An 18978-nucleotide genomic window follows, 5' to 3' on the forward strand; every position below is an offset into this window, starting at 1 on the left:
GATAAATAGTTTTCCATGGTAAATGAAGATTTGATAAGCAATCCCATGTATATTTTTTCACCATGTGGGGAGATAGGGATAAGAGCATGGCCTTGCTTCATGTAGTCTAATCTGATACAAGTCGACCCCTTAATTAATGAACTCTCCGATTAGCACAGAACCACTCAAGCATGATACGACGGATCGGCACTACTGACTGTTCAAATTCTACGGATTAGGTCGTAATCATAATCGTCGAGTATTGCCGGGTACTGGCGGGTAGGCGTCAGCATGATAGTAGCAAAGAACATAGATTACCGTAAATGAGGAAGTAGTTACGTCCCAGATAGATGTAAAGTAAAGGAATGGTCGTCACTAAAATGGCTACTGAACAGGTTCGACCAATACACGTTCATATTTCACAGGTGTCGCAGAGAAAAGAAGTCATGGAACTGAGTAGTCGCTGGTTGCAATGCGTCTGTGACAACACAGAAGAAGCCGTTCCATGCTGCTATGCAGGTGAACCACACCAACCCTCCTGTACTCTTTGAAATGGAGCGCAACCCCCTCACCCCCATCTCCCCCGAAAATATTCCCTGATGAGCCCTTTCATCTAATCTTTGGACTTTATGTGCACGCATACACCCTTCCCACTTCTCCAAAGTCCTGGATCCGCCCCTGGAGTTAGTGAATATTGTTTAAGTGCTGGACGGACGTGAACGTGTGAGAAATTGGCCCAGTGGTTTCTCGCAATGTCGGGACTTTCGCAGAAAACAGTTTGGGCAGAGACCATATACCGGTGTATGGTCTCTGGTTTGAGACCATATACCGATGTATGGTCTCTGGTTTGAGACCATATACCGATGTATGGTCTCTGGTTTGAGACCATATACCGATGTATGGTCTTTGGTTTGAGACCATATACCGATGTATGGTCTCTGGTTTGAGATTCTGTTCATTTCCCCCTAACATGGAAGTTACAGAGCCATCCAATAAATGTAATAACATTGACAACTAAAGTTTCAAATCGCCTTATGTGTTTGTATTACAAGGGGGTATAACACCGAGAACAAGTAGGGTTGGTCTAAGTTAGCACATTTGTTTCACTGTTCCAACTACTGCGCTTACCCCCTTCTAATACGATTTGAATCAATGATCGTTTGTTAAACAACTTTGTCCTAAGTTGAATAAAATATTCTGAGAGTTAAATTTTCATTTGGCAAGGTAATATTATGAGGGTTAGCACTTGTAATTTCACTTTATTTGCTTCAATTGTTTGATTAAAGTGAAATTCATCTGTACGTTTTCACTGCAAACAGATTTTCTTCACCCGAGTCTCGTTGCTGAACCCCGAATATACTTAATATATATCTCAAAAACTTCGGGAGAAAGTTTAGAATGTTTGGAGTCTGAAGTTAAAATAACGAGAAAGCATTGAGGCTACACTTTAAAAGGAAATCAACAGTACGTGCATCCTTTATATGAAGTAGTATTATGTACAGATTCAACAGTCATATGTATATTAACTATACAATATTTCATTTGATGCGTTTAACTCTTAATTACGATTCCCAAATACAGACTAAAATAAAGCCTCGAATTACGTGCACAGATGCACGAAGTGGGCAGTCTGATTATTTTTTATACATACTAGCAATTAATTCGATTGATTATTCTGAATGAGAAAAAAATGACAAAGTATTGAATAGTATTGAAAATTATACCATAGATCTACTCATCGACAATTTTAACACTATTTAGTAGAAAGTAGGAACTAAATAATATATATATTTTTTAAACATATGTGTTAAATAAATGCAACGCGATATACTAGAGACCATTTAATAAACATTTTATATAAATGGTCTCTGATAACATGTAGACTAGTGATCCGCAACTGGCAGGGGCGTGTAGGGGAGATAACTATGGTATTTCTTTCATTGCATTACATGGGAGGTATCGTTTCATTAAAATACTTACACTCTGAGTTTACGGGTAATTGTGCGTTTATTCAAAACACATAACGTATTCAATAATATTAATACAGTTTTAAAACGGAGTTTAATCAAATTAAGATAATAAATCTTTGTGTTAAGTTTAGAGGTATTAATATTTAGAGTTGTATAATGATATCTCCCTAGGGAAATTCCCTGTTTGGCGCAGTTACTATCCAAAGTCCATGTATTTTGTTTAAAACAATGTCTCAGAATGATGATGGCCCACCCGAAAGGGAAGTGAAGGTAACCTTACACGTTTATTTGATACTGCAGTACTTGAATAGCAAGCATGGAGCCGAACTAATTTATGAAATCCGTTTCTGTGCATACCCGTTTGAAACTGGCTGGCGAGTGATTCGTCCAGGCCACACTCCAAATCCAATAACTTTTATTGGCTGAAATCACATAAATAAATAAATAAATAAATATAATGTGCAGCTTATGGTTTTCTGAGTGACAGACTTATCATGGAATATCCGATATTCACATTTCCTAACCTCCAGTCTCTTCACTGAAGTCGGTTAACTTTCAGTTTCAGTTTAGCAGCATGTCAAACTCAGTATTGAAACAATGCAATGTGAATCAGATGAACGCTACTGACAAACATCGATGACTATCCACATGTAAAACATGTGTTGTGATAACATAACACATTACAGTGTATGTTGCTATGAATCATGTGGTCGATAACCCAATTATCATGTGAAACAGTGATAAGAGTTCCACATGTACTCGTCATGATCATAAGAAACAAAACATGCATATCTCACCCTAAATATGCATTCAGTAAACTATAACCATAGACCATATAATAATTATATGGTCTCTGCTATAACAGGTGTTAAAAGTAATCAATCGATTCAGTGAACGTATTTCAGTGTCAGAATATTCCCCTGGAGCAAATTTACTATGTAAAAGGACGGGGGGTACGGGCGGAATACCTTTCTGAAACGGTGCCTTGCCTCCTAGTAAGACAAGATTAGTCCTACTAACATAGTTTTGATGTATGTTAAATTGTTAAAATAAAGAAGTTGATCATCCATAAAGTTGAGTCATCTCTGAGGCCCAAGACAAATTAAATTTACAGGCCCCAGCTTACTGTCACTCTTTCTAGACACTGAGTCCATCCTGAGTCTTTTTGGGTCTATTGTTACTTATGAGCAAGTAGACTACACCAATCTCTTCCTTTCTGACCAAGCACCCCTTTAGAATTGGTCTTCAGTAATCCATGCTTGTCTTATGAGACAACTAACAGGATCGGGTGGCCAGGCTCACTGACTTGGTTGACACAAGGCATCAGATACCAGTCGTGTAGATCTTTATACTGTTGACCACTGAAATGTCTGGTTTAGACTTTATCTACAGACTGTGCCATATAGCTGTAATATTGCTGAGTGCAACATTAAACAATATACCAACTAACCCAACCAGTTTGCTGAGAAGATATTATCACATGACTGCAGCTCTGTTTGACACCTGAGGCTAACATCAGATATACTATTTTTGGCACTAGGTAGCCTTGTGGTTAAAGCATTCACTTGTCACACAAAAGACCTGGGTTCAATTCCACATATGGGTACAGCGTGTGAAGCCACTTATGCTCAAACTTTGCCATGATCTTGATAAGGCATTTTGGCTCATGAACTTTGTGGTTCAATGTTTACTTTGTGAAACAGACCCCAGTAACCTATTTCAACATTGCCATTATGATTTCAGCACCAAACTAAAGGAATTTTGAACCCTCATTGCATTCAAAACAGACTGTTTCACAATAGTTAACAGACACAATTTTCTGAATTCTATCTAAAACTGTGATCAGTCTGTCTTGATTACTGGTGATCTCATAAAATAAGCATTAGATTTGGACATTGTTACCAATTAGTCATCTTCTGAGGAGAAAAGAACTTATTTGAATTCTTGTGACAGCAGAACCATTTCCAAGCGACAACTCAATATTTCCATGTGAATACTTCTTCTGTTGTCAGGATTTCAGGTTCCAGCAACTTTGCAAAGTGCGTGTGTCACCACCACTCGACGAGGTACGCACAGATCGGTCACAATGGCTGGCCACAAGCAACAAGTTCGGTCTTATCTTTATTGGCTTCAAAGATGGTAAGCATCATGTGCATGTTAATAGTTTGTACACATTTTTGTTTCTCCCTTTCATGGCTGTATTCAAGAAGATCCAGAGATCCAGGCTAGTATTGGTCCTCCTAGATTGGGTGGTCAGGCTTGATGACCTAGTTGACACAAGTCATAGTAGCCCAGTTGTGTAGGTCAACGTTCATGCTGTTGATCTCTGGATGTGATTATTTACAGGCTGCCACTATATAGCTGGAATATTGCTGAGTGCAGCATTAACAAAACAGAACAAAACAAAACAAAGCAAAGCAAAGCAAAACAAACAAACAAACAAACAAACAAACAAACAAACAAACTTTCATGGCATTTTTATCTATCTAGACTGTCCTTATCTGTCCCTTATTCATATCAGGGGATGTATCTGCATGCATCCTACCCCTTTTCCTGTCGGTTCTTGTAACTTCTCAATATTTTTTCAGGCTTTAAAGTAGTGAAGACAGCTGATATATGCCACATTGATGGCGTCAACGCCCGTGATCGAAGCACTGCCATCATCAGTGACTTCCCTTTCTGGTCGACAGTGACATTGACCAACCCCATTAGCCACCTTAGTCTCAGCTGTGATGAGCTGACACTGGTAGTTGTCATGAAGGAATGTGGGAACCTGATGCTGTGTATGTACGATGTCCGCCAGTTCGCTGTCAAGGTAAGTGTACTAAACTAGATCCTGTGGCAATGTCTCAGCGTTAATGAATGGTGTTTCAAAATAACTGAACACTGGGTAATGTAAGTTTCTGATGTCTATGTGACCAACTGAAAATTCACAAGACACATAGAATAAGTATTTAACACTTATTTCTTAACATTTCTTCTAATTAGCATTGAATTAATTAGCAAACACAAAATTTATAAACAAACAAGTGGGACGTGTCACATATGACAACTTCAGTCACAATCTTTGTGAAATATACAGTCTGGACCTGTGGGTTGTTGACTTCCATCAGACAGCCAGCGAATCTGCTGAATTTGTCTGAGTGTCCGACACTGTGAACACTGATGTCCATGTACCAACTAGATCGTGTGGTGATGGCTATGTGCCTGATGACCCTGTGGGAGATGTCCCTTGGCCATGTTTGACCCTTTAGAGATACTCTTAGAGTGTACTCAACTTGACTGTGTGGGGATACCCATACAGATTGGGTGTATGATTATGTCTGTATGATGCCCACTCCCTCCCTCCCTCACTCACTCACTCACTGACTCACTCACTGACTCACTGAGTGTGTTGACTACATTTAGCTGGTCATCTATTTTTTACAATCAGACTGACAGCTCCGTGGCATTTGCTCGATGCCGTCTGAATGCATCCCCGGGGTCCAGTCTGCAGGACATCATGTGGAACCCTCTTGACCCTGCCCTCCTTGCTGTGTGTGTGTCAGATGGAAGTGTGGAGCTGGTCCGAGTCACCAATACCGTCAGCACAGTAGGATCGCTGCCCGTGTCAAGCAATGCCTCTTGTTGTAAGTAGTCAGCTTCTGAACGTGTTTGCTGCTGTTTGACTGTTTAGTGATGTTTGTATGTTTGATTGAGTTGTAAATTGTAATGCATGGGTGGTATTTTGAGAGGTATCATTACTGTGTTAGATTAAATATGTTAGCAGATGTCGAAAAATATTTTCAGCAGTAATATAAGAATGCTGTTTCAAAAGTAGTAACAGCATATTTTTAACAGGTTTACACACTTATTATTATGTTGCTAGAATGTGTGAACTGTGTTGTAAACATTTTCAACAGTCTTAAAAAAGTGTTTTAATGTGAAGATGTTGTTTTAGATATTTCAACAACCGTACAAACATGGTTTCTGTAGTCCTACAAACATATTTTTCAAGTCTTACTGGAGTAATCTCCCTTGTATCTGTTGGTCTTTCAGTGAATTGGAGTCCAAAGGGGAGACAACTCGTGGTTGGAAGAAAAGATGGTACAATGATTCAATATGACCAGGAGATGAAGGAGAAACGCAGCTGGCCAATGCCCAACATCCTGGCCACTACTCACCAAGGTAATATTCATGCACAACTGAAAGCAAGGCGATCTTCATGTCTTGAGGAGGGTGAGGTGTGGACAAAATGGATGCCTGGCACATGTTTGTTGATGTGGGATATTTCGTTGTGTAACTGTATCTGTATTTTATGCACAAATGCTTATACAACTATGGATTACTTACCATCTTCCCTCTAAGTTGTGTAAATCTTCTCAAGTACAAGTAAACCATCTACTATTTTGGTGAACTTTTGTGCGATGAACGAAAGCCAAACCTTTGGTACAGTGAGATACTTATTTTCCTTATCCTGACTCTTGTTTATTGTGTTTATCTCCTCCCCCTATGCGAAGATAGTGGAACACTTGAAATATCTTGAAATTCTCTTCTTTTGAAGTAGACATACAATACACCCTTTCCCGCCAGTCTCATGACCAGCCTTGCCTGTCACTCTGTCCTTCATCGCCTGATGAGGATGGTTGGAGGCACTTTGAGTCCTGATACGGCAGATAAGTTTTCCTTATTTTTTGGTCTTTTAAACTAAATTGTGTCATATTCAGTTTCTGGATTGTATTTATCACTGTCATGATATGTAATTATTGGTGAAACATATATTTTTCTTGTGGTCAGGGCATGTTTCCTTCAACACAGTCTTGGCTTTAGTTGATGAAATTGTGCTGCCATTGTAAGTTATGACTGTCGGTGGTTGATTCTCATAAAATATGTCCTAAATGTAAATCTGTTTCTTCTTCCACTGTTCACTGTGAACTTTGCAAGAATTTATCTCATACAGATTATCCTTTATATTCATATACTGTTCAGAGGTGTGCTAAGGGCAAACAACATAGGCTTCCTCATGTCATGTCTAATAAATCGGTTGGGTCTGCATCTAGTACCTGTGTGTTGACCACTGCTGACGTTCATGGTTTTAGTGTTCTGCCAGATGTACCCTGAGAGTACCAATGAGAAGTCGTCATCTAAGACTAAGTCTTCAACTACTAGATCGCCGCTGAAACGTCTTCTGCGAAGTCCTTCAGCGATGATTTCATTCCACCTGACGAACATGACATCTATGTCAAACCTATAGATCATCAGCACTCCTGTTCAGCATTCAGTGTCTACTAGACCTTCACCAACTATGTCTACAACAACGCTTCAACCTTCAGAAAGTCTACTTTCTACAAAGAAATCTACAACATATACACTCAGCACGTCAGATGCTTCTGTCGCATGCAACACAATCTGTGGACACCAACCTCTTCATGCAACAATTCACGACTCACATGATGAATGTGATGGATCCACCGTTTGATGAGGAATGGAAATGTCAGTCTTCAGCTACAACTACATTTGCCCTGCATGACAGTTCATCAGCTGCATTAGGTCCAACAGATGAAGAGGATACATTGTATGCATGCTCCCGTTCATGGAGGTCATCACTGTCAGCTGTGTCATCTTGATGCAGTGTGGATAAAGCAGCTTCCATCGACTCGCCGAGTGCCGCCACTCATGGATCCCCCTACAGCGGCAAGCATTCATCATCAGCATCCCCTGTTCGATGGAGATGCCATCATCGTTCTTCCTCTTCATCGGATGCAGATACATGTCAGATACATCTTCTGTGAATCTAGTGTTGTCCACTACTGTTGTCTTGCGTTAAGGTTTGGCAGTTGCTGTAGTTCTGTTGGATGCAGAGAATGCATCTCCTTCACGAAGATCATCACCATCAGCAGTATTGTCTTGATGCTTCTTTTACATAGAGATCCTCCTTGGGGTACTTATAAGAATTTAAATGTTCTTTAAATTCTCGCGACAGTTGTAACTATATTTTTTCAATAAAATATATACAAAACAAAAAACATCGTTTTTGTCTTGTGAGACCACCCCTACAGGGCCCCTGGCCCCGTGACAGCCAAGAGCAGGTAACTCTTCAGACTATAGCCTCCAGCAAAACACTTCCTTTTCTGTCGCCCGCCTATGCAGACGTGCTTCAGCGTTCACAGAGATTCTTGCTTACCAAAGACAAAGACAAGTACTAAGATGAGTACCTCAGAGGCTCAAACTGTATGTATGGTTTCTTTATTAGACGCACGGGCGCATTAGGAATCATTTTTTACAGTTTACTTGTCAAACTGTTGTAACCTTTGCCGTCCCTGTTGGTAGCCACGTGGTTAGCATAATGGTGGAAGGCAAACCTTTTTTCCCGCCAAAACTTTTTAGTTTTATGGCGGTCTTTTTTAAAAAAGTAAGCTTGTGTTAGCTATGCTTTTATGTACTTTATTCATGTTATCTCCATATTTACTACTATTTTTTATAAAAATATGTCGTAAACTATGGTGTCGTGGCACTTAGCTTTTACCTTAACTACATAGGTAGTTTTAGTTATCTAGCTTTGCGCCCATGCGTGTCTTGTTTCATTTGTTGTGTATTATGCAACACTAGGAGGCTATTTGTTGCCTTGCAGTTAAATCCTGCTCAACATGCAAATCCTCCATTCCGGCCAAAGACCTGCATGATGTTTGTCTAAGGTGCCTAGTGGAATGTCATCACGACGATCAGTCTTGTGATGTGTGCGCGGGTTTTACCCCTCAGACCAGAAAGTCTAGACACGCGGACTTCTTGTTCTATTCCAACCTACTTAAGGCGGGGGGGGGGGGGGGGGGGTGGGGGATATCTGGGCTCAGGACCCTCCATCCAAGCGCTCCCACAAAAAGAAAGGCGCAGCTTCCTCTTCGGAGGGGTTGGCTAAGAAGGCCAGTGTGTCTAGGGACCCTTCCCCTTCTCCTGCCGCTGTATCCTCAGCACCTACCCCTACTTCGCAAGCACCATTAATCTCTGTTGATTCAATTAATGCCTTGTTTCAGCAACAGATGTCTTCGGTCCAATCAATGATAGATTCGGTGCTGTCTGGTTTCCGAAAGGATCTGGACGCCCGATCTTCATTGAGCGGCCATGGTGGTTCAGTTGAGGGAGGCCGCGGCCTGGGCTTAGGCTCGGAGAACGCTCCTCCCTCTGGGCAGCCATCCTGTGCTTCGGGCGTTCAGGCGGATGTGCCTAGGGCAGTCGGCCCCAGCTTGTCCTGTGGGGCAAGTGCGGCAACGACGCCTGGTGTCGGCGGCTTGACCTCGGTCAGCACGCCTAGTGCCACGGTGGGCAGGCAGCCTAGTGCTGCCCAGCCGCTGGGGGCATCGACATCCTATCCATTTCCTGGGCTCTCGGGCCACCCTCCGGGGGGGGGCATGCCCCAGTTGCCCAGGCGACCTAGTTCGGGCTCTGGCAGGGGCGAACCTAGCGGCTCGGCCCTTCTCAGTCTCTCTGCTCCTTCGAGTTCCGTCTCTTCGAGCGCCCTCGACAGGCTCGCTTCACGGCGAAGGTTCCTTGTCTGAGGAGTGTGAGGAGATGGATATCGAGGGGGAGGGGATTGGGGAGGAGTGCGAGTCGGAGGTCATGTACTCATTCGGTTTGTCCCTCAAACAGGTTAGAGAGAAAATTGCCGAGGTCTTACCTCAGGTTTCTATTCCTGTGTCGGAGCCCGACCCCTTGGAGTTTCGGCTCCCCGGGGAGGCATTCGCGCCTACTAAGGTCGCCGAGGCGAGGTTGCGCCTGCTCCCATCGCTGGTCATCGAGGTAGTGAATCTGCTCCTTTCGGGTACCCGGTCACGCTTTGATCTCCCGGAGATTAGCTGCCGGTATCAGCTGGATGAGGATTCGCTCTTCGAACCACCGGTGGTGGACGAGTGTGTGTACGCCTCGGTCACCCTGGAGGGGTCCTCCTCCTCTTCCTTGGCCTCGGCCAGGCAGGGCCGGCGGCTGCCGCCCTTCTCCACGGCCGCTCCAGCTCTGAGGTCCGCCTATCGTTCCTTTGAGGAGCAATATAGGTGTGCGGCCCAGCAGCTGAGACTAGTTGTCCATTCGGCTTACCTTTCTGCTTTGCAGGGGCAGCTGTTGGATCATGGGAGCGCTGCTGACGACTCTCCGTTGGGAGTGTTGGGCCGGCAGCTTACGGACGTGCACTCTCATCTGGCGAGGGACAGCATTAGGTGCTGTGCTAGCCAGATGATGGAGGCCGTCATGGGGTTGCGTCGGCTATGGCTATCCGTAGCCAGGTACTCTCCCGCTACCCAGCAGGCACTCCTGGCTCTGCCCTACAGGTTGGGATCTTCCCTCTTCCCTGGGGCACTACAGGTTGTGCGGGAGGCCGCGGAGGCTGTTAGCACTTTCAAGGACTCTAAGCCCTTGTTAGAGCAACCCTCCTCGTCTCGCCAACGGCCTCCCACTCTTGCTTCAGCTTACCCTTCGGCGCCAGCGAAGGAAGGTGCTAAGTGGACTGCTCCGCTGCAGCACAAACGAAGCAAGAGGGCGAAAGGCAAAGGCAAGGGGCCTGCGTTGCAGCAGTCGCACAGGGAAGTCTGCCCCGGCTTCCCGTTAAACATTTGCCCAGAGCCTTCGGTGTCCCCCACACAAGCAGGCGGAGAACTGCCGAATGTGGGGGTACATTGCCTTGCGCCAGAAGTCCCTGTAGGCGGCAAGCTGTCACTATTCCTTTCGGAATGGCAGGCAGCCACTTCAAATCCCTGGGTCCTGTCCACAGTCAGGGATGACCATATGCCACAGTGGAAGCGAGACCCTCCACGCTTCTCAGGGATTCGGCACATGCCGGTGCCGTTCTCCCGGGAAAAAGCAGAGGTCCTCCGTGCCGAGGTCCAGTCGTTACTGGACAAGGCAGCCATTGAGGTGGTTCCGGAAGGTCAACAAGAAGACAGGTTTTATTCCACGTACTTCCTTGTGACCAAGAAGGACGGAGGGTTCAGACCTATCTTGAATCTCAAGGGGCTGAACAAGTTCATAGAGGTTCCGTCCTTCAGGATGGAGACACTGCAGTCAGTGATCTCTTCTGTGGAGACTGGGGATTGGCTCACGTCAATCGATCTCAAGGACGCTTACCTCCATGTTCCGATACACTCCGAGCTCAAGAAATACCTTCGGTTTTCGTTCGACGGGAAGTGTTATCAGTTTCGGGTTCTACCCTTCGGCATCTCCACAGCGCCGAGGGTGTTCACCAAACTTATGTTGATTCCGGCTCAGCTAGCCAGGTCACAGGGCAGGTGTTGTCATCCGTACCTGGACGATTGGCTTTTGAGGGCCCTCGGGCTCCTGTTATCACACGATGCCACACACCATGTGATGGACATCCTGTTGAAGCTCGGCTGGATCATCAATCTCAAGAAATCAGACCTGACCCCCACGCAGGATCTGGTGTTATTGGGGGCACGGTTCAATACGGCTCAGGGGATTGTTTCCCGAGCCCCAGACCGCATCGTCAAAGTTCAGAGAAATGTTTTTCAGTTTCTCGAGTTCCCCAGGGCCACAGCAAGAACTTGGCTTCATTTGCTGGGCACTATGGCGGCTACAGTGGACGTGGTCTGGCGTGCGAGGTTGAGGATGCGACTCATTCAACAGGCGTTAGCCCAGTTGTGGTCCCATTCGGACAGCTACGAGACTGTTCTCGAGACTCCCACTTGGTTGATTCCTCACCTGCAGTGGTGGACGGAAGTCGGAAATCTGTCCAGGGGGATCCCCTTAGAGACACCGACACCTTCCCTCTCGATTCAGACGGACGCCTCCCTCACAGGCTGGGGGGGGCGTCCTGGGCGAACTATCTGTCTCGGGCCGTTGGGCTGAGGACGAAGTTACCCTACACATCAATGTGTTGGAATTGAGAGCAGTCCGCCGGGTGTTCGAGAGCTTCGTGGAGTCAGTTCGGGGTCAAGTGGTTCGCCTAGAGATGGACAACCAGACCGCTATGACGTATATCCTGAAGCAAGGCGGCACAGTGTCTCCGTCCCTCCTTCAGGAGGCGTGGCAGTTTCTGCTGTGGTGCGACCAGTTCGACATTCGGGTACTCCCCTTTTTTCTCCCGGGCATAGACGTCCGCGCAGATGCGCTATCGAGACGTATACTAGCCCCACACAAGTGGATGCTGCATTGGGGGATATTCGGGATTATTTCCCAGTTGTTCGGGTCGTTCCAGGTAGATCTGTTTGCCTCTGGGGCGACGAATCAGATTCCTGTGTTTTGCTCAAGGATACCAGATCCGAGAGCGATAAGCCAACAACGCCTTTCTGCTCGATTGGACAGACAGAGTGCTGATCTCAAGAGTCCTCTTGCAGCTGACCGCACAACCGGCTCGGCTACTTGTGCTTCTAGCACCGCTTTGGGTTTCCGGTAATTCTCAGGTTTCTGGCTCAGCCTCCTATACTATTACCCTTTCGACCGGACTTACTATCCCAGAACGGAGCGCCACACCCCAATCCCAGGATTCAGTGGGTGACTTGGCCGCTGTCCGGAGTCGCCTCCATGCGAGAGGAATTCCTGCACCAGTTGCAGACACAATTCTGGCTTCGCGGATGGATTCGACGAACGTTCAATATGAGGATAGATGGGCCTGTTATGCGCGCTGGTGTGTCGACAGGGGGATTCTCGATCCCTTTTCTGCAGATCTAGTATCTGTGTTGGAGTTTCTGCAATCTAAACTGGAAGCCGGTCTGGCTGCTTCTACAGTTAGAGGTTACTCCACGGCAATCTCTGCCTTCCACATTCCTGTCGATGGTGCATTATTGGGGCAGCACCCTCTAGTTCAGCGCTTTCTTGCAGGCGTGGACAGAATCCGTCCGTCTGTCCGGCCGATTAGTCCCCCGTGGGACTTGCCAGTCGTTCTTGATTGGCTGTCCGGTCCTCTTTTTCACAACCTGTCGGCTTTGTCACGCCAGCTGTTGACATGGAAGACTGCTTTTCTTGTGGCGGTAACCTCTGGCAGGCGGGTAGGCGACATACACGCTATGTCCGCCAACCCTGAATTAACGGTGTTTCACAAAGACAGAGTGAGCATTCGATTGCCAGATACTTACCGTCCTAAGAGAGATAGCACCTTTCACGTTACGGCGCCTATTGAGCTTCCCGCTTTCACGCAGCCTTCGCCGCCCGGTACCTCTCTTCGACGTGCTCACGTCTTAGATGTCCGTAAGACCCTTAAGGCTCATATCAAACGAACAAAAGACATTCGGAAGAATGATCAATTGTTCTGCTGTTATGGTGGCGGCAAGGCTGGCCTTCCGGTGAACAAGCAGACCATATCTAGGTGGCTTGTCTCTGCCATTTGTATGGGATACACCTCGAAAGGTCGTACGCCCCCTGAGGGTTTGAAAGCTCATTCGGTTAGGGCTGTGGCGACGTCTAAGGCATATGCGTCTGCCTTGCCCATTGAGGAGATCTGCTCCGCGGCTATTTGGAGCCGACTGAGCACGTTCATCCGTCATTACCAGTTAGACAGACTGTCAAGCGAGCGTGCTCGGTTTGGCCAGTCAGTTCTCACCAGTGGGCAGGGCACGAGTGCCCTAGCCGATTGAGCTACCCTTGCATTTGACGAACGATCATTTGACGAACGATCATTTGACATTGTAGCTGCAACAAGTAGACTGGTGGTGGTGTCTTACTGTATACTTTCCATCTTTTATCCCGGTGGTGGGCTCTATTATGGTGGTGGTATTTTTTGCTTTACCGGTCTAGACTGTTTCAGGTCTTCCCTAGCACCTTGGCCAGTGCACGAGAATGGACCCTGATATATCGATCGCCTGTCTCGACTCCCGTTTTTTGTGAAAAAAAGGGAGGGGGGGGGGGGGGCATTTTTTATAAGCACCCTACGACTTTCTCATAGAAATGTAGGGTTAGACCGTGTAATAGCCTGACCCTGGTCCGCACCCCCGCCGCAAGGCATAGAAGGTCACATAAGTTTGATTCCTTGTTACTTTCAGTTAAACGTAATAAAGGTTATCATCTTATGTCAGGTTTATGAGCAGACAGAATGCCTCTCCCTAAGATCAGTCTTTTGGAGTCTGTCTTATGCTTATAAGTACCCCAAGGAGGATCTCTATGAAAAAGAATCGAACAAACCTGTAGAGGTTGCAGATTCTTTGAATAGAGTCCTCCTTGGGGTAAGGCCACCCACCTCCCCACATTCTGTCTGTATTGCTTACAGAACGGAAGTGTTTTGCTGGAGGCTATAGTCTGAAGAGTTACCTGCTCTTGGCTGTCACGGGGCCAGGGGCCCTGTAGGGGTGGTCTCACAAGACAAAAATGATGTTTTTTGTTTTGTATATATTTTATTGAAAAAATATAGTTACAACTGTCGCGAGAATTTAAAGAGCATTTAAATTCTTATAAGTACCCCAAGGAGGACTCTATTCAAAGAATCTGCAACCTCTACAGGTTTGTTCGAATTTTGGATGACGCACCTTGCATTGACTTGGCGAGTGCATGCATGCATGTACCCTGCTATAGCCGCAAGGATTCACCGACAGCATCCCCCGATCGTCAAAGAAGTTTTCATCATCTTTGTCAGATGTGGACTCCACACGCAGGCCTCCATGGAAGCATTCACAAAATGATGACCTTTCCAGGGATGCACGCAGATAGGAAGATCACTCCAATGTTCGATGCAGGGACGATTTTCAACAAACTCTTTCAGACCACTCGCGAATGCATTTGTGGAAGATTAGAGATGAGTCTCTGGCCTACATCAGAAGGAAAAAAATTTTCTTGAACTCAGAGATTACATCTTGGGTTACCACTGGGCTAGGCCTCACTTCACTATTGAAAGAGTCCTACGACACCCTCACCTACAAGATGATCAACGACGAACTTTGACATCTTGACCTTCCCTCTGTTTATGCCGATATCTACGGACAGCTTATCTACGGCTTGCCATACTGTGACAAAGTATCAGCATCAGCACATCCTGTCCTTCAACAATCAGAGATTTACTCTCCAATTGACTCCGTGATTATACTCAAGCACCTTCAGCATTTCAGCAGGAAGGGTTCCCCGCATGCTTCATCAGGCTATGGCATCAGATACGGGTTGAACATGGATCTACATTCTTCACAGAAGCATGTATGCATGTGCGAATGCATTCAGGGAATGCGAACTATACTATTAGACTGATGCATGCGGAATCTGCATACCAACGTTCGTCGTTTGAATCCAGTAGATACCAGATTCAAAAAGGGTAAGATGATCTTATCTACACTTCTTACTTCGAAGAAGGATTAACAATTCATCTCCAAGCATCTGACACTAACATCAGGTCATCATGCACCAGCAGGGAGAAATAACAAGATTATTTGTTATGCTTCATTGAACTCGGTTACTGTAGTCAAATAGTGGGGAAATATGGAAATTGCTTCACAACGTCTGTATAAAGACAACAGTATTATCTTCAGTTGAAGAACAATGACCAGGACAGTCTACCTATGTCATTATTAAGTGGTGGAAGGGTTCGCACGCTTTTACTGAGTCATCTATATATGTGCTTATTCATGTATCTCCTAAACAAGCCGAACGGCGAAGTTCACACAACTCCACAGTAGCGATGTATATAAAGAAGCAAGGATCAACATGATCTCAGCGGCTGCTACAGCTAACCTTTCAACTCTGAGACATTGTTCACAACTTGAATCTCTACATAAAGGCATGCCACTTCCCAGGTGGATGCAACATCTTGGCAGATGTTATATTACATCCCTTTCAACCATCTCCAACAGAGTGGATACATCAGGAGGCATTTCGACTCATTAGTCATTAGACATTCGGATCACCACAAATAGACTAATTTGCCTCCAGGTTTAACAGATACCAACATTCGTATGCATTTGCATGGGCAACAGTCGCTCTTGTGGCAAGCAATGACTGCTTACGCGTTCTTGCCTCATGTCATACTAATGAAGGCGACTCAGCTTGTCGTAAGAGGCGACTAACGGGATCGGGTGGTCAGGCTCGCTGACTTGGTTGACGCATGCCATCGGTTCCCCATTGCGCAGATCGATGCTCATGTTGTTGATCACTGGATTGTCTGGTCCAGACTCGATTATTTACAGACCGCCGCCATATAGCTGGAATATTGCTGAGTGCGGCGTAAAACTAAACTCACTCACTCACTCACTCATACTAATGAAGGTCATCGTTTAGATTAAACAGACAACGATACTGCAACTGACTTTTGTCAAGCCTAGTGGCCAGGGAGATAATGGTTTCCAGTACCATCAAGGAACTAGGACAACCGTCTTTGAGTCCAAGGGTGGAACCAACTCGTCCATCCGCACACCAAACAAGCGCTCAGACATCATTCCAACTACACTTATGGATCGTATCAAGGCCTGCTGGAAACATCGAGGATATTCTGCTAGAACGGTGAAGACAGTCACTCTAGCTCTACATACATCCACTTGCTCCTTATGCGACGATAAATGGATGCTGTTTGAGACATACACCAAGCTGAAGGGCTTCACTGCCATGAGAGCCACACATCCTCAAGTAGCTGAGGAGTCATCTATGTCATACTAGAGGGCGTAAAGGTTCTTGGGGTCAAGCTGATAAAAGTGCCGGTTTCACTCGCCCTACTAGGTTTCAAGCTGGAAGACCAACAAGGCAGATTTAAGGCACTTGGGACTTGAATTTTCTGCTTCAGCATCTCAGTTGTGACCTTTACGAGCCTCGAGATCAACATCCATAGAAAGTACATCTTCGGTGAACTAAGTCAAGGAGACAAAGGTACAAGCACCTATTCATCCCACTATCCACTGAGACACCTATGGAAGTATCCCGCAACACTATCTCAGTAGGAATGAGAGTTGTTATACTTAGGGCCTGCAAAACAGCAGGACTCGAACCTCCGCAGGGTCCAACCCCCACGAAGTGAGAGCCTTATCGTCGACACTTGCTCTACATGGAAACTGCTCACTAACATCTATAATGAAGGGCTGCTTTTGGAAATCAAATATGGTGTTTGCCAACCACTACCTACGGGACATGGAGGATGTCATTCACCAGTTTGGGCCTTTTTTGTTGCACAACAACTAATGGTTCCACAAAGGTGCAGAGTTTAACTCACCCTTTGATTACGTGACTTGTTGAGACCTAGACACCCTGCAGAGTCCATGCGCATGTCTTGAACAGGCTAGCACGAGTGATTTTGACCCTGTACTCGTAATGAAGATACTTGTACATGAAGAAGTGTCGCAACTGGTCTTGGCAGAAATCTTGACATACAGTTGCATTAGACACTAGCAGGATGCCAGCTGATCTATATATCCTCACATTCCAGTCAACGAATGCTTCCGAGAAGACAAGTTCTACTTGATGTGATCCCCCCATCACTCAGATGAACATTGGAAGAACAGGACTGAACTATTGCTGTTACAGTTCCCGAAGAGGGGGAAGTACGGGCAGTCACCAGAATTCACCGTGGCCAGACCCACCACCGTTTCCATTGCATTCTGAAAGCATAATAAGCACGAGTCAGGATAAGGAAAAATACGTAATTGTCTGAATAAAATTGATATTTTATACTTATCCTGACTCATGGTGCCCCTTTCAAGCACACTGAATTCACAGTAATTCTTGTATTGGGCTTATGAGATTTCGGAGAGAGTGACAGTCATGACCAGTCATGTGGCCATATTGGCGGGAAAGGGAGGCTTCTGGTAGGTGAGTGTATTGTACGTCCGCTTCAAATAGAAGTGAATTTCAAGGGATTTCAAGTGTTCCACTGTCCTCACATAGAGGGAGGAGATAAGCATAATAAGCATGAGTCTGGATAAGTAAAAAATGTCAGTTTTATTCAGAAAGATATGTGTGAAAAGTAAATGATATGCACTCCCGCCTCATATACAATTTTAATGGACACCACTCCTCTGACATCATCATCAGCCCATTGCCCATAAATTATGATTATGAATGGGTGCTTGAGCACAGTGATGGTGAGCCTGTACCTGTGTGTTTCAGTTGTGGACGTGACATGGCTATCAACGTATGTGTTCCTGGCAGCCTATCTTCCCAGCACTGCTGACAGCTCAGACCAGCCACAAGTTCTGCTCACAGTCTCATCTGTATGTATCTACCTCCTCACTGTCTCTTCTGTCTCAGTGTTCTATAAATATGCCCTCACAGTCTGAAGTACCTCACTTTGCTGCCCTCATACAGTCTGATGTCTCTTGTATTCATGTCATTTACTTGCTTACAGAAAGATGGACCGACATCGTATGTGAACTTCGAGGATGTGTGCTACGGATCCGGTGAAGATCGTAGACACAAGTACTTCTTCATGTTCTTGGCCAAATGGTGAGTCTGGATGTCACACCAACATTGACATTGCTTAATTTTGCATGTATCTGCTTATACTTACATGGTTGTGTTCAGTATGTGTATGCATGTATTTACAATGAAATGGTTGTGCTCAGTAAGTGTACGATATCTTAGAGGACATTTTCTTAGCGTGTTGTATTTGGAATTACACTTGTGCACTTAAGTACCAATTCTAGAACTTTTGTTTGGTTGACTCCCATCTGGGATTCGAACCCACATGCTCAGAGTCAGGCACATAATTGCCAGCACATTAAGTCAACTAACTAGCTAACCTGCTCAGTCATCACACCAGATTGTGTGGTTTCGAATCCTAGATGGGACTAACAGAACAAAAGTCCTAGGATTGGTACTTATGTTTATAACAGAGAAAGTGTAATCTCTAATATAACATTTGTTACATTTGACCACTTTCTATATGACATTGTATATGCAGGGACATAAGAGTCTACTTTGTGTTGTCAGGGACATGGTTGTGTTGTCATCCAGCAATGCTACTGAAGCTGCAGTGATTGGCAAACATTCTGATGGGGTGAGTGTCCGCTGTAAACAGGATTATGGAATATTCATACCCTTTGTGTCCAACATTACAGGGGTTAGAAAACCCCATCGCCCGAGGCCTGGGAGAAATCAGTTTTCATTTCAGGCTGTCAAATAATGGTATCTTACTTGTCCGTGGACTACTAGA

At 45.3% G+C, this 18978-nt stretch overlaps 1 protein-coding gene across 2 annotated transcripts in view; it reads left to right on the plus strand.

Moving 5' to 3' along the window:
- The first annotated feature begins 2107 nt into the window (after positions 1-2107).
- The window catches only part of LOC137273539 (nuclear pore complex protein Nup214-like), a 33079-nt gene continuing 16208 nt past the window's right edge, over positions 2108-18978 (plus strand). The window contains exons 1-8 of one of the 2 annotated variants that reach the window (XM_067806275.1): positions 2108-2219; positions 3962-4088; positions 4538-4764; positions 5383-5578; positions 5988-6116; positions 17934-18037; positions 18172-18269; positions 18756-18822. In XM_067806275.1, the coding sequence (XP_067662376.1) occupies positions 2178-2219; positions 3962-4088; positions 4538-4764; positions 5383-5578; positions 5988-6116; positions 17934-18037; positions 18172-18269; positions 18756-18822 (990 nt within the window). In that variant the 5' untranslated portion in view covers positions 2108-2177. The remainder of the gene's footprint in view (positions 2220-3961; positions 4089-4537; positions 4765-5382; positions 5579-5987; positions 6117-17933; positions 18038-18171; positions 18270-18755; positions 18823-18978) is intronic. The other variant, XM_067806276.1, reaches the window with a different exon arrangement.

Source organism: Haliotis asinina, chromosome 2 (assembly GCF_037392515.1).
Source record: "Haliotis asinina isolate JCU_RB_2024 chromosome 2, JCU_Hal_asi_v2, whole genome shotgun sequence".
Taxonomy (NCBI): Eukaryota; Metazoa; Mollusca; class Gastropoda; order Lepetellida; family Haliotidae; genus Haliotis; species Haliotis asinina.